Here is a 15799-nt window from a genome sequence, read left to right on the forward strand (position 1 = left end):
GTGTTATTTCTCTGTGTAACAACCTCCTTTGTCTGTAGCTATTTTAGCAAAAAGCACTGTTATAATTCATAGGCTCTTGAGGAGGCTAGGATAGATTTCACTCTGAATTAATCTGTGTTCCTCTCTCCTCTGTGACTTGTGTCAGATTTGAATTAGATCGACCGTGAAGGAATTTAAAAGATCTCAGGCCAAATCCTAATAAAAGTTAACCCATGTCACAGACCCCCAAGATACAACCTGGACCAGTAACCTGACAGTAATGGAAAAGAAAGGCATTGTAGGGTGGGACTCGGAAATACCGGCAAGGCAAGGGGAGTAGCTTCAACAGGCCTAGTCTTGCTTTTAAGGAGGTCTCTCTCTCTCTCTCACTCTGAAATTCACAAAACAAGCAGAGGAAAACAAGACTAAATGAAAGATATTGATCTTTATACGGATCGTTCTTTCCCCAAAGTATGCAAGTCTCATCTTCCCCATCCACCTCAAAAAGTAGATCAAACAATATACATTTTAAAGACGACATTACTAGCAAAAAAGCTAATAAGTATTTTGGAAATTAATAGCTCCTTCAAGAGAAAAAAAATCCTTGTAAAATGAAACTAGGGGAAAAAATTCTTTAAAGTTGAGCCAACTCTATTCAATTAATTGAGGGAAATAATTACATTAGTACACAAATGCTTGTATTTTTCCAGTCTTAGTTCTGGGGCTGTTTTCGGTTTAATTCCTCAGTTTAGAAGTTTAACCTTCAAAGTATGAATAAATGATAATTTCAGATTCCTTTGGTGAGTCTATTTTCTTCTAGTGACTAAGTATGCAGAACCTCTTTCAGAAAGAAAAGGTTGCACACACTGCAGGGATTTAAGCTATTGTTTCACAAAGACATTCCATGTGCAAGGAATAGGGAGTAGCATCAGCTGTCTCTTTTGCCTTGAGCTGCTGTCGCAAAGTGGGGCTCAACCATTTTTTTCCCTCCCAGGACAAACTCTGGATGGTATCTGAACATCTGAGATTGAGTGTTTAGAAATATAAACTGCATCAGCTGTTCTGAAAAATAATCGCTCTCATGTTTCTACAGCCACATGCCAATGAGACTCTCTTATTTACTTATTTCTCATTAAAATGTCAGTCTGGGATCTGATTACTCAAATTGCCAAAATAAAGCCCTTTTTACAGTTCAGACTATTCCTCTGCTTCGGTTTCATTGGGATCATTGTAGCAACAACCACCCGAAATACAATTCCACAACATAAATAACTTTTTAATATTTAAAAGCTTTATTGCTCTTAAAACGTAACACAGGGATACTGATCTCCCTCTTTGTTTTCTATCCAGATAGCTGCATGGTCTTCATTACTGTAATATCAGAGCCTTCAATACCAAAACCACAGCTCTCTAACTCTGGGGCTACGGGAGAACTTGTTTAGCTGTGAGAAAGTAACAATATTCTAGTGTCTGGCCAACACAACTAAAGGAGACGTGATCACATGGGCAGTGTGTTACATAGTTGGTATTTCCAGCATCTCAGCTTCAACCCCGCCTGTCCTTAATGCCTTTCTTAGCAGGTGATGCATGTTGCCAAAGTTCCAAGATCATTAATGCAGGAAGCTTAAGTATCTGGGTTTGGTTGATATAAACACTGAACATGGGTTTTACACAGCTCCCAGGCTTGTCTTTTGAAGGTGTTGTGCAGGTTTCCTTTGAGGACAAGGACTAAGAGATCAGATACGGAGTGATCGCTTTGTGAAAAGCGTTCACTCACGGATGATAGGGTGTTTTTGTCGTTTTATCATTTTTCTGTGCGAGTTCATTCGAGAGGATAGTGATTTTCTGGTTTCCCCCACATAGTTGTTGTTGGGGCATTTAGTGAACTGGATGAGATACACCACAGGTTGTGATTGGCATGTATAGGAACCGAGGATGTTGAAGGATCTCTTGTGGGGGGTATTGATAATCGTACCAGTGGAGATATTATGTCTGCAGGTTTTGCATCTGTTGTTCAGGCAGGGTCTGGCACCGCTTTGAGTCGGTGTGTCCTGATCTGTGAGGAGCTTGCTTCTGATGAGCTTCACTCATGTGCTTAAAGTCAAGCACATGCTCAAGTGCTTCCTTGGATCATGGCCAGCACACTCAGGGTATGGCTACGCTTACAAATCTGCAGCGCTGGTCGTCCAGCTGTGCAGGGCCAGCACTGGTGTGTGGCCACACTCACAGCTACCAGCGCTGGTGTGTGGCCACATTTGCAGCGCTGTTGGGAGTGATGCATTATGGGCAGCTATCCCAGCATTCAAGTGGCAGCAATGGTGCTTTTCAAAAGAGGGGGGTGGGGTGGGGCGTAGTGTGACAGGGAGCGGGGGGAGAGAGAGAGAGTGGATTTTTGGAGCCAACACTGTGTGTTAGCTTCCTGACTTGAAAAATCAGAACATGTTCCTGATCCCTTACCCTTAACTCTTAACTGCAAACAGCCTGCAGCCAACGGACTCCCTTTCTCCCCTCTGCCCCCGCTGTTTCTGTCAAGCCTACACTCACTCCCTGCCTGCCTCATTATCTCATTTGATTGTTCACAGATTGATCACAGCAAACAGGAGCTGTGTTTGTAGATAAACAGCTCCGGGATCAACGGAGCTACGGAGCTCGGCGTTCACAACAAAACAAAGAGAGGCTGCATAACAAAACAAAGAGAGTAATTTATAAAAGCATTCTGGGATACATCCTTATACCCTGGAGGGCAATCACAGCGCTGGTGTGTGGCCACGCTTGATGACCAGCGCTGCAGCACCAGCGCTGGAATCCTTATTCCCCATGCCGAGTGAGGTGTACGGCCAGCGCTGCAGCCAGGGAGTTGCAGCGCTGGAAGTGCCCTGCAGGTGTGGCCACTTACTAATTGCAGCGCTGGTGGAGGCTTTCCAGCGCTGCAACCCGCCAGTGTAGCCATACCCTCAGAACTTTGCAGGGTCTAGCCCTATGCAAACTAAAAGCATTAGGTATATAACTGGGTGTGGATCTGCAGCATATTGTTCAATCAGGAGTTACTGAGAGGCACACATTTATATCCAGCCTATGGCTCTGTGCAAAATCCACGAATGTCAGCAGTCAGTCAGGGAGCAGGCTGCATTGAAGTCCACCAGTGACAGCAGGATGATGAGTCACATCTTACATGTGACTAATCAGGGACCAGAAGGGGACTCACGAGAGAGAGCTAACATTGCTGCAGGATTTGCTTATGCAGCAGAGAGCTCCTGATTCTACAATCCTATCTGGGAACATACAGAGTTCTTATCCCTCCTCACTGACCCCTCACCGAAAGTGAATTTATCATGTCGGCATGGAGAGCTGTTTACATAATGAGGTGTGGGGCCGTTTCTGCTGGTACATGTGTGTGTATGTGAAATCCACTTGCGGCCTCATCTCATGACCCTCTGTGTGAGAGCTTGAAAACGGATGTTGGCTTAAGAGGGAAGAATGCAGCAAACAGTTTAAACAAGTCTGCACTGGCTTCAACTAGGAGAGCTGCTTCTGCAACTCATCCGGCGGAGCACTTAAAACTCAGGGATCCAGGTTCTAGTCCCACTCTGACTTCTCCCTGAAGACTAGCTTATTAAATGGCATTTTTACGAGACGTTTCATGGACTTTAATAGTGTGTGTTTAAAACTGAGATACCTCTAAAGAAATGAACACTGTTCTCTTGCTGTAGTTGGAGTTTATATTTATACGATTCAGACTGGGCTAAATTAAAAAAATATATACCTCCAGAATTTTGCATGTGCCCTTATTTACATGTCCACGGAACACAATTCTACAACTTCCATGCATGAAAATTACAGCATCTGCAAAATTAGAGGAAGGGTTAAAATCCCTCTGAAAATTTGGCCCATCATGTTTCCTCATGAATAGTATATGATACAATATATTTTGACAAGCAGCCTTTGTATGAAGCCAACACATAAACAGCTAGTCAGATACCACAGAGAGATGACTAGTACTTACTATTCGTAGTAGTCGTACCACGGTAATGTCTAGGTTCCCCTCACTGAGATCTAGGCCCATGTGCTAGACACTGTACATACACATAGTAAGAGAGAGCCCCTGCCCTGAAGGGCTAACAAGCTCAACAGACAAGACAGAAAGGAGGTATTATGTCCTCTATCTTACAGATGGAGATCTAAGGAGCAGTGAGATTAAATGGCTGGTTTAGGGTCACACAGGAAATCTCTGGCAAAGTCAGGAGATAAACCCAGATCTCGACTCCCAGATCCAATGGCTTAACCAGGAGACCATCCCTTCCCTCACCCACTTTCTGTCCCGGGCTGGGCCTGGACACTATAATTAAATCCAAGCTAGGAAGTCAAAATGTTTTGTGAGGCCAATTATTTTTTCTATTTTAATACACGAAGACTGGATTTTGGCGTGAGCCTCTGGAATCTCTCCACTTAATTTCCTCCCTAAACATTCCATACTGGGCTGAACCATTGTTCTGGCTCAGAGAGACAGAGTGTGTGTGTGGGGGGGGGGTAAGAGGACGTGCACAGGGGGGTGAACTAGATTTGGATAACAAGTGTTGGAATGGACCTAGCGATAAACACACAGAGAACAAATGAAAACTCATCTAAGATCGGGGTGCGACCACAAACAATTTGACTAGCTAATGGAGCCCAGCGGCGATCACGCAGGAAGAATAAATAAATCTCTCTGGCAGGAAAGAAATCATATTAAAAGAATCCTTGTATGTTTGTTAGTATTTAAAACCACATTAATCCATATTATAATTGAGGAACACCAAGGTGTGCATATAATCCCATGCCTCCGGCGCTGGAAATCATTCTGTCTTTGATTTTAAGCCTCACGGTACAAGACAGGTGTACTCGGGTAAGGTGCATCGTAGATGAAAATCCTAGGTGGGATGAGAACTTCATCATCCTATAAGTCTACATGCACCCTCAAGGGCCCTTAGAAACTCTGGAGGTCTAATGGCAAAGCACAGGTAGATCTGAATTATCTGGGGTACAGCATGGGTCAGATTCTCAGCTCCTTTAAAATCAGAGGCCATTCCTCCCCCATCAAGACACCCAGGGCTGCAGAGAGGGTGGCATAGGACAAAGGGCGACCCCTCAATATGCTGAGGATCTGGCTCTTTTTATGGGGATTGCTCAGAACTCTTATTGGCAAATCAGAATTCTGCCATGTTTCTTATTCAGTCATTATCCGGCAGTGTTGTTCCTGTTGTCTTTCTAGTCACATTTAAAGGAACAGAGACAGGTAAAAAAAATATTAGAGTTAAAAAATCCCTTTGTTACCAGTGACCCCATAAACTTTTTGCTGGTTTTACTTCTTCCATTTCTCTTGGCATGGATGGCAGAAGTAGATGAGTCAGTTTCAGTGGTGTTCTACACAACCACACTCATGCTCTAGCAGAACTCCGCAAGGCTTGGTTTGCAAACATTCTTTAAGCAAGCCGGCTTCATTGGCATTACAGGAAAAGAAGGAAATTGTGGAAAAATATTGACTAGTGTTAGATTTTGTAAAAGCCTGGGAGGGAAACGAGGAGGGGACAAAACCTAACTGTAGCCTTACAATGACCCTTTAAGATCACTTGTAAAAATGATTAGCAGTTATTTTATGCTGGGATCTACCAACTCACTGCATCAACCCCCCTCCTAACAGCACTAATCCAAGGAGCCTGCGAGAATTGGGATAATCATTTACTGCAGGTACCGTCATTGGCATGTTTAGAAATCCACCGGAGCGTACCAACTGAGAATTCTTTCGTATTTACAGTAGCATATAAGACTTGGAGCCACACTAACATGCAAAGGTAGCGGATGTTGCATGCTGAAATAAAGACCTAACACTGTGGGATGTGTCAATTTTAATTTCCCTGTCCTTGATATTTCCCCTGCTTCTTACCTCTGCTGCCCAGGACACATACACTTCCAGTTTCAAAACATGTAAACTACTTTAGATTCAGTTTAAAGAAAAGAAAAATAAATGGAGAACTATCAGCATCTGGTTTCTGTTGTTAACGGTTTATACAAACAAGCTAGTACAAGATAGTACAAGTCAGGGAAGGGAAATTCCACAAGAATCAAACTGCTCCAGCCATTTCCATCAGCTAGAGGACCAAATTGATCCCACTGAACAACGGGTTGGATTCTCCGCTTTATCATGATTACATTCAATGAAGCAGAGAGAGAGGCAGGCGCCATGAACAGGGTTACTGTTCCCTGATTCCCAGCATCGCCCCACAGCATGTTAGAGGATGAATCTACAGAGACAATAAAACATATTCCAAGTAAAACAAATCTATGAATCTAGAGCAGCGTGAAGCTACTGTAACCTGCGCCAGCTGGCAAAGGGCCCCAAGGGAACATCTGGCAGAACACAGCATGCCCTGGCCACTTCTCGTGTCTGCCACCAACACATCCACTGCATCAGGGGCTGTAGTGAGGGTGACCTGGTTATACTGGCCTTCTCTCTGTTGGAGACTCCCCAACCCTGTGCAATCTTCAGCTGGGAGATGGGGTCTGATCCTTTTGCACAACCTGAGCAATGCACAGGTAGCAAAGCAAGGCAGAGCATCTAAAAATACATTTTCCTTCTCCCGTATGCAAAGCTGCAATAGCTGACAACTAATTTAGTGGTTAAGTCTGCGAATTTGACTAAAGCTCTAGGAGACCCTTGGCTGTTCTTTGCCCTACAGCTTAACGGCTAGAATAGCTACTGTTGTAGCTTGAGGGTATTATAAACTAGGCCTCCTTCGTATATGTCTAGCCAAAGATACAAAACAGAAGCCACTGCATGTATTAACTATTGAATAGATTCTCTGTGACAGCTGCTCCTTTCACACCATGTTGCAAAGCTCTCAAGGCCAAGATTGCAGTGTTTGTTGTGGAAGAAATTGGTCTCATGACCCTTAGCACTATTACCTTAGATCACATTTTTATAACTTTTAAGGGACTTGTCCTGAGCAATTGTGCTATCAACAAGAGGGGATTAAATTTTGTTGCTACATAAAGGGGGGTTTGAGTCTGGGAATGACAGGAAACCCAATTGGAGGTTATGGGGCAGTTGAAAGAGAGGAGCACTAAATACTGTCTTTTGTTCAACTTACAGAACATGCCCATCACACCCCTTTCTCTCATATTATTGAGGCACAGTACAGATGCCAACATTAAGGCTGCGTCAAGCTTTTGGCTTTGACGGGGCTTTTAAATATCTCTGTAGCTCAGTCTATATGACATTTCGGAAAAATTGGAACCAGCACTGACGCCACTTTGAATTTCGAAAGCCATTGGGAGAGCAAACGAGTGCTCCTGTAACAAGCTATAAACCTGCAAAAATTCCTCCTAGTCAGAAATGAAGTAGGGATGTTAAAGCTTGGTCTAAATTTCTCTAGCTAACAAACCACAGCCCCTGGGAACTCCAACCCCCCCCTCCCTCCTGCAGTGTCCAACAATATAGAAACTACACATTTACAATCTGAAATGTATGCCCTTAATGGAACATACCTGCAGGGAGCCCTGTGAAGATTTAGCTAGCAGAGCACCAGCTCCAGCCAAGACTTTGGCTCCTGACACTGTCTCCCAGATTTCCTGAGTCAGCAGAGAGTGCTGGTCTGTGATTCCAATTTACTCATCTTTATTGGTTTTTTAATACTGAGATGCAAAACACATATAAGAGTAATGAACTATGGAGGAACGACAAATACTGCACAAAACCGGTCTTGGACTGGATAGGCCTTCCCTATAATTGTTCGTCCCTAGCCATCACACATACCCCTCACAGGCATATCTGTGTTTTCCTTCACCTAAGAGATAAATCCCTTTCCAAGAAAAAAGACATTTTCAGATAATCTTATAAATCGGATGCTCACAGAGGCCTTGATCCATTGAAGTCAAATGGGCTTTGGATCAGGTCCATGAAGCAATTTCTTTCATGCCAATGTTCCAGTCTTTTGAAATTGGGACTTAAGAGCTTTTCTGTCTTCTGAGATCAATTTTTTTCCACAGCTGAGGTCAAATGACAGCCATTTTGTATAAGACTTTGTAGTCCCATGCATTGAACACCATTGTTTAGCTAATGTGGTTTTAACCCAGCTAATAAACACAACTCTTATATCATTATTTATAAAATCCTTGACCCCAAATTTCTATTACTGTTAAACAATGTGTGCCAAGTTACCAACCTGATTCTTACACGGTCAGCATGCGTCATTTTCCAATGGACCATCTTTGAACAAGTGGGCAAGAACCCACCCCATTCTTTGTCTGACTGCACCGACTCTTCTGAAGATATACTTAACAAACATCTAGGTAGAGACTTTCTGGACCATCAGAATACTGTAATAATATATCAAAGCTGTCAAAACCCGCTACTGTATTTGTGGACAAGGGATTTCTGGATGTGACCTCATATGGGAATGTGACCTCATATTCATTCATAATTTCATCTACAGATGCCAAAGGAAAATGGAAACACTTCTTTTCTTGCAGACCTTAGATCTACTGGGGGAACTAAACAGAAAAAGGAAACATTAAATCGCTGGCAATCTTGGACAGAAGCAGCAGTTTAAGACTAATTGGTCATGAATGATGGATGTTGGCCATCTTCTCCTCTGATAGCCTTCAAAGGCTCTTAGTAAATTATTGTGTCTTACTGAGATGGAAGCTCTGTGTTCCAAACATATCAAGAAAGCCCTAGTCTTCCACGGGATTATTTCCTAATCTACTCAGACTTTTTTTTTTTTAAAGAGATTTTAGTAGAGTTGAAAACTAAAGAAAAACTCCCCCCACCAGCACATCAGAGAAATGCTATAGAAAAGTAACAAAAAACATGGAAACAGTCACTGTCCGCAAATCCATATTTCAGTAGATTTACTCCAGATTCACAGAAGCGAATCCAGACCAGATCAGAACGTCGCCCAATAGCTAGTTTAATGGCTGCCTTAGGCCTACACAGTTGCATAAGACACAGTGCTTCCAGGGACTCCACATCATGTACACACACCTGACTTATCAACCAGGAAGCCATGTGCTGGGCTGCAGTTATGTACAACTCCAGTACCAGCGAGTTGCTGCAGAGACTGAATCCCCTCACTGAGCAACCCCAGCTATGCCTCTTGGTAACTGTGCTTCACTCCACCTCCTGATCCATTCAGGGGGCATCACCCAATGGTCTGGAACTTCATGAATGGACTGGGGCCAGATGTAGGGGTCAGGGCCTAGTAGACAGGCTGCAGGATGAGGGAAGGGACAGGTATCAAGTGTGTGGACTTAATTATGGCAGCACACCAGGGTCCCACCGGTTGCTTTTCCTAGGGAGGCTGCAAAGTCTAATATTGGCCTAGTTTTTCCACAGTATAGATGAGTCAGCCCATGACGCTGTGCCCTTAGAGGCTCATCAGAAATAGGATGGGTCCCAAAATGGCTCCTGGCTAAGATCAGCAGAAAGTCTTAAAGCATCCATCTTAGCAACAGCGAGTTAGGTTCACAGCACTAGACTTTGTTCGTTCACAGTACGTATTCTGTCTCTGTCATCTCCGTGGTGATTACAGCCAGACCCAGAGTTGCACATTTGTTAGTCTGAAGATCAAATAAGGTGGACCGAGAACCATAACTAGAAAGTTAATATTCATGTCAAGGAGCAAAGTGACCTCAGAGAGAAGCACAAGCTGGAAGCTAATAGACTAAAATGGATTAACCTGGGCGGTAAGTCAGACTTTCAACATCCTCGGCAGCATTTTTAGATTTAAAAGACCCTGAACCAATGCTCCGTGCACATGCATTATTTCTCAGGATGTGTCTGCATTCAAAGCATCTTGGAAATAAAACAAGCACCCACACAAGGGGCTGACCTCAATGTTCTTTTGGAGCATATGCCACCATTATATTGGAATTTAGGTTCTTTTGACTCTAAATGTGTGTCCTCCGAGTCTCTGGGAAGGCACAAAGGAAATCTCTCTCTTGTGAAAGCTGAAAGAAAACAATGCTGAATCTGAACTAGCCCAGCTAGATGGCAATAGATGAAATGTAAGGTGCCAAGGAGTTTAAAGCCGGGATTGGGCATTGCTGTAATGCTCGCAGAGACAAGAAAGAAAAATGCAACTGGATTTTCTCCAGTCTGACAGATAATATTTACAGGCTATGGGTGGTGCCAAAATATTTCAGGAAATGCCAAAGACTTTCGGAATAAAGCTAGGGAAAACAGAATATTTAAAGACAGCTAATATAAGACTAAGAATATAGGCTTCCCACCCTGTTTCAGCCTCCTTGCATGATTTCAAAATGATCACCATAGCAATTATCAAGGCTAACCTCATTTCACAATCTCCTCTGGAAATTAAGCTTTAAGTCTAAAATGTAAAAGCTCAGCATAAAGGCTAAACAAATCAAGTAAACTGCAAGTAATCGAAATAAATGAACATTTTACACTGACAACATACTGGGATAAATCCACGCTACTAATTTCCTATCTAGAAATACGCAACCTTCATTTTAGTCATTTGAGTGACTTTATCCGGTGAGTTATAGATCGTGTGATGAGAAACCAAACCCATATGGGGAAAGTATGAGCATTTGTCCAGATCTTTAGAAGGGCTGGGTACCTCACATGTTCCTTTGGTTTTAGTGCAGGAAGTCACACAATTACTTTGGTTCCTTATGTGTCATGATATATAGACTCAGTTTTTCTTAAAGAGGAGGCATTACCGAAAACAGCTACAGTGACCAAAAAAAAAAAAAAGAAAAAGGGGCAGGTTCCACACAGCACAAGTCCCAGCTTTGTCTCACTTGTTTACCTAGGCCACACTGTATCTGTTCCACTACAGCACACAGAGACATCTAGTGACTGAAGAACATATTGCAAGTGAATATCTCCTACTCAACACCCCTGAAAAATCAGGCTAATTGTTTCTAAAAGAGAGTTTTAAAGTACATTTTAAACCAAAGGTTTTACCTGTTCTGGCTTCAGCCCTGGAGGCACCCATGCATACTCTTCCAAGGCACAGCCTGAGTCATCATCAGAAGTGGAATTCCTCTGAAAGTCAAACATGAGCTTGGTCACCGTCTTCTCCATCTCCAGTGGCATTACTGTTACAAAGTGCTCTTCTTGCGGGCACTTACAGTGAAGGCAAATCTTCCTGTAAATTGTGAAGAAACAGATCCAACCATGAGTTTCATTTTGAAAAAGAAACAAACAATCTGAGTGATCGCTGCCAATCAGCAGAGCTCAGATCCCTAACTATAAACACACACACTCATTGGCAGCATGCCCCTGGCAATAACCCAATTCATCCAGAGCAGTTCTCTAATTCAGTATTCATGTCTTTCCTGGGGAAAAAAAAGTCCAGACTTTCTAAAACAACCTTGGAGAGTCAAGGACTGTATCAGATTGTTAAAGGTAGGCAGAGAGAGAATTGTTTCCTCCTTTATGCTGAGAAATAAACTGCCACGGGGCTAATAAATATGTGTAGAGCAGATTCTCAGCTAGCTTAAACGGGCAGAGCTGCAGTGACTTCAGACTGACACCAGCCGAGGACCTGGCCTGTACTATTAACTATGGAAAATGTCAGTTTAAATGGAAAGATGTGAATGAAAAGTTCCTTTGCCAATCTAATTGCATAAATCTGCTTTAAAATGGCATTAAACGTATTATAATCTAAGCGTGTTAAATTAAAGGATGCTATGAAACACAATCCCATGGCAATCGTCTCTCTTTCAGTTACTTAGATTGTAAGGTCTTTAGGGCAAGAATCATCCGTTACATGCGTTTGTATAGCACCTACCACAATGGGGTCCAATCCCTGACTGAGACCTCCAGGTGCTACTGCAATACAAATAACTAGTAACAGAACACCCTAAAAGTTGCTATTCAGAAATGCACTAGTTTAATTCATCGCATGTATCAACCTTTTTTTAGCTCATTCAGCCTGATCTTGCATTATTAAAGTCAAGGAGAGGTTTTCCATGGTCTTGAATGGGAGCAGAAGGAAGCACTGGGGAAAGGCCAAGAAGATACATAGTACAACCCCATTTACCTGAACTGCTTCAAGGACATTAAGCACAGTCAGTGAATGGAGTGATGGGAGACTGTGTAACCAGGGAGGTTGCTGGGTATGATTCACACTGGGGGACTGAGATTCAGAGACGAGGGAGTGGAGTTTGGATAAATGGGGCTGTTATTGGCGGTATAGGAAGATAAAATGCTTTTCCGTAACATGGCCTATCAGTGTGTGCTTTCCGTTTAATGTGCAAGACTCTGCGCTCACTTGCACTATTTACTTCAGCGATGATTTACGCTACTGCAGCAAGGGCAGATTCAAGCCTGCTATCTGTTACTCAGAAAGCGATCAAGCAATACAGAAAACAAGAGCAGGAATGGGTTTACAGTTTGCTGGTTTCTTTTGCTATAATTTACAGCCAAGGAAAACCTGAAAGCAGGAACAGGTAGACTCTGTGGCCTTTTTCTCCCAAACTTCCTTATTTCATTTTAGCCATGGCTTCAAAGAGAGCTAATATTATTAGGACTCTGATCCAGTTTTTGTCTACATTTCCACAGAGCCCTTCCACCCTCGCAAAAGTCAAGAGGCTCCGTTAAGTCAAGCCAGGGAGATCTGCCAGATTTTCCCATTTTCTACTTTTCATCAGATCTAAAATACACACCGACCAAATGCACAGAGCGCGTCTGGCTTGCATCCAGTCCATCAAAGGGGCTCAATATAGCCTGTGGCTGTTACCTTAAAAAATAATCCAGGCACAATTTCATGTGAATACTTTAATTAATCAGCTACTGTGGAAAAGCAGAGCAGCTGGTTTCACAACTGTCTCTATCTCATTTTATGGTATGATTAGAAGCAGCTCAACATGCGGCAATATGGTAGGAATAAATAATGTTGTTAGAGGCTAATACTTAGCATTTCAGAATTTGATATGTATTCTAGAGCAGTGGTTCTCAAACTAGGGCTGCCGCTTGTTCACGGAAAGCCCCTGATGGGCCGGGCCGGTTTGTTTACCTGCCGCGGCCGCAGGTTCAGCTGATTGCAGCTCCCACTGGTCCGCTGCTCCAGGCCAATGGGAGCTGCTGAAAGCAGCGGCCAGCACATCCCTTGGCCCGCACCGCTTCCCGCCGTCCCCATTGGCCTGGAGCAGTGAACCACGGCCAGTGGGAGCTGTGATTGGCCGAACCTGAGGATGCGGCAGGTAAACAAACCGGCCCGGCCAGCCAGGGGATTTCCCTGAACAAGTGGTGGACCGGCTTTGAGAAGCACTGTTCTAGAGGGTTTAGTTCTGTTTTACGAAATGTCATTCTCAGGATAGCAATCACATTCTTTCAGCCAGCCAGCAACACAATATTTTCAGCATGGGGAACTAACAAAAAACCCTCCAATATCAGGGGGCAAAATGAAGACAATGGTGAATGCAGAGAAGAGAACCAGAACATACAGCAGATTTATCATTGACTGAATTCATAGAATCAGAGAATTTCAGGGTTGGAAGGGACCTCAGGAGATCATCTCATCTAACTGCCTGCTCAAAGCAGGACCAAACCCAACTAAATCATCCCAGCCAGGGCTTTGTCAAGCCTGACCTTAAAAACCTCTAAGGAAGGAGCTTCCACCACCTCCCTAGGTAACCCATTCCAGTGCTTCACCACCCTCCTAGTGAAAAAGTTTTTCCTAATTATCCTAATTCCTGACTGTCTCTCTCAACAGAAGAGCAGTTGAGAGGAAAGATATACATAACAGATATTAAAGTAGCAGTAACATAAGCACAATGGAAATGGGTTTTACCCATCTCTCCCCAAACTGCTCATGTCACAAACATTGTCACTGTTCAGCCAATTGGTTATTACTAGTCGTAGGCTCCGACGCTACTTTTAATGTTCTATTTTCTTCCAGTTTGTGTGTCATGGGCACCTCTCACCAGGGGCCTGATCCTACTCCCACTGAAATCAACAGCAATGGTCCCCATACACTTCAGTGGGAGTCGGAGCAGGCCCCAGCATGAATGTTTAGACTGTTCTACTTCTGGCTGTTAGTTTCATTGTGGGCTTCTAATCACATCCATTCTGGAGGAACTGGAGTAGCTCACACTGAAACCAGAACACTATCATAGATCGGACTGCCTTTTATACAAGGTACAGGACTGCGTAATTGTGACATTGTCCGGACAGCAAGATTTTTGAAAGTACAAACATTGTAACATTAAACAAAACAATCTATGCACTCCCGTCCAGCGATAGGGCCACAATATTTAATGGTACTTAACTGCCAAGAATGTGACCAAAGTTTTCAGTTATTATTAAATGAGGTAAACATTTATGATGATTTTTTTAAATGAAAAAAAGTGTCTAACAATGAGAAGTAACAGCAAAAAATTTGAATGGTCAGTCAGAATCCTTGCTTTACCCTACTTGGGTCTCATCACGTCACTGATACCATGTCTATATACAACTCGGCTTGTGAGGAAAAAACCCAGGAAGCTTGTTCATACATAGCCTTGCTTCCTACACGTTTCAGTTATTTATTATTCTGCTATTTGTATTACTATAGCACTCAGAAGGCCAGGTCCTGGAGCACAGCCCATTGTGCTAAGCATTGTACAAATGGTCTCTCCTGCTGTTACCATACATGTACATTTCACCAACTAAGGGATCCCGGCTGCAGACCTTCACTCTTATGGAGAGGACTCAGTTTATCCTTGGTGCAACTACACTGGATGAATTTGTCCCATCCCTTAGGGACGCTGTTCATTTCACACTGTAGTCTGTGTATTAAAAATAATCTATTAAGGGAGTATGTTTTGTGTCCCAGTTACTGTGGGTCAGTGCAATCTCCTAGCAGGAAAACGTCTGCCTGTATAAAGAATGGTTCATATAATCAGAGGAGCTGGAGAGGCAAAGATGAAATAGCTTATCTAGTTCATCTCCCCAGCTGTGTGGAATTGTTCTGGACACTGAGCTTTCCAAGGCTTTGCCCATTTCAGTGTTGAATGTCTCAGAGGATGGGACTTCTGTCATTTCTCTGGGAAGATTTTATAGATGTCAAGATCTTGCCATCAAGGAGTTGAATTTTCTACCTTTCCTCTCATTACACCATCCTAAACAACCCCACTTTTCAGTCTCTGACTCACTAGCATATTGTCAACCAGTATACAATGATCAGTCAGACTGGGCTGCAGCCCTGTCGTTTTCTATAGAATGCCCTGGGGTCTGGTATAGCTGAACCATTACAATTTACTGCGCTACCATATAATTGAAAGCTGAGAAAATAATATTTTTGAAAACCTTATTTTATGAATGTTGGGATCTGATGTTTCATGAAGGCTATATGCAATACCCTGTGGGTACTTTTCTTTACGAAAATATAGTTCCCATTTGTTCTCTATATGGGTAGACATATTTATCTTTGTTTTATGAGCTTCTAGCCCAATTCAATTAAAAATAATCTCCCTTAGTGCAAATCTGATAGAAACGTGTAGATTTCAAACTTCACCTCTGTGAGATGAAACTGATGAGGCAAAGGCATAACAATGATTGGTGCAATAAGCAGATACACCTATAATTATGCAGAGAGATGACGAAAATGAGAAGACAGTGCCAGTATTATATTTGAAAGGTAAAGGGGACCCGATTCTGACTCTGGTTTCACACTGGTGTAATTCCAGTGGCATCAATGGAGTTAGTTCTCATTTGATCAGAATCAGGCCCCGTGAATGCTCACCTCTATATTCAGTATCACTAACACCATGACCTTGCAAACCACAGCAACTGGAACACTCATTGACCGTTGCAAAGATGGTGTTTAGCCAG

General features: G+C 43.0%; 1 protein-coding gene across 4 annotated transcripts in view; it reads right to left on the reverse strand.

Moving 5' to 3' along the window:
• PRICKLE2 (prickle planar cell polarity protein 2) overlaps nucleotides 1–15799 on the reverse strand; it is a 209821-nt gene that overhangs the window by 68394 nt on the left and 125628 nt on the right. For all 4 annotated transcript variants that reach the window (XM_045025108.1, XM_045025110.1, XM_045025109.1 and 1 more), the window contains one exon: nucleotides 10946–11129. In XM_045025108.1, the coding sequence (XP_044881043.1) occupies nucleotides 10946–11129 (184 nt within the window). The remainder of the gene's footprint in view (nucleotides 1–10945; nucleotides 11130–15799) is intronic.

The sequence above is a fragment of the Mauremys mutica genome, chromosome 7 (genome assembly GCF_020497125.1).
Source record: "Mauremys mutica isolate MM-2020 ecotype Southern chromosome 7, ASM2049712v1, whole genome shotgun sequence".
Classification (NCBI taxonomy): Eukaryota; Metazoa; Chordata; order Testudines; family Geoemydidae; genus Mauremys; species Mauremys mutica.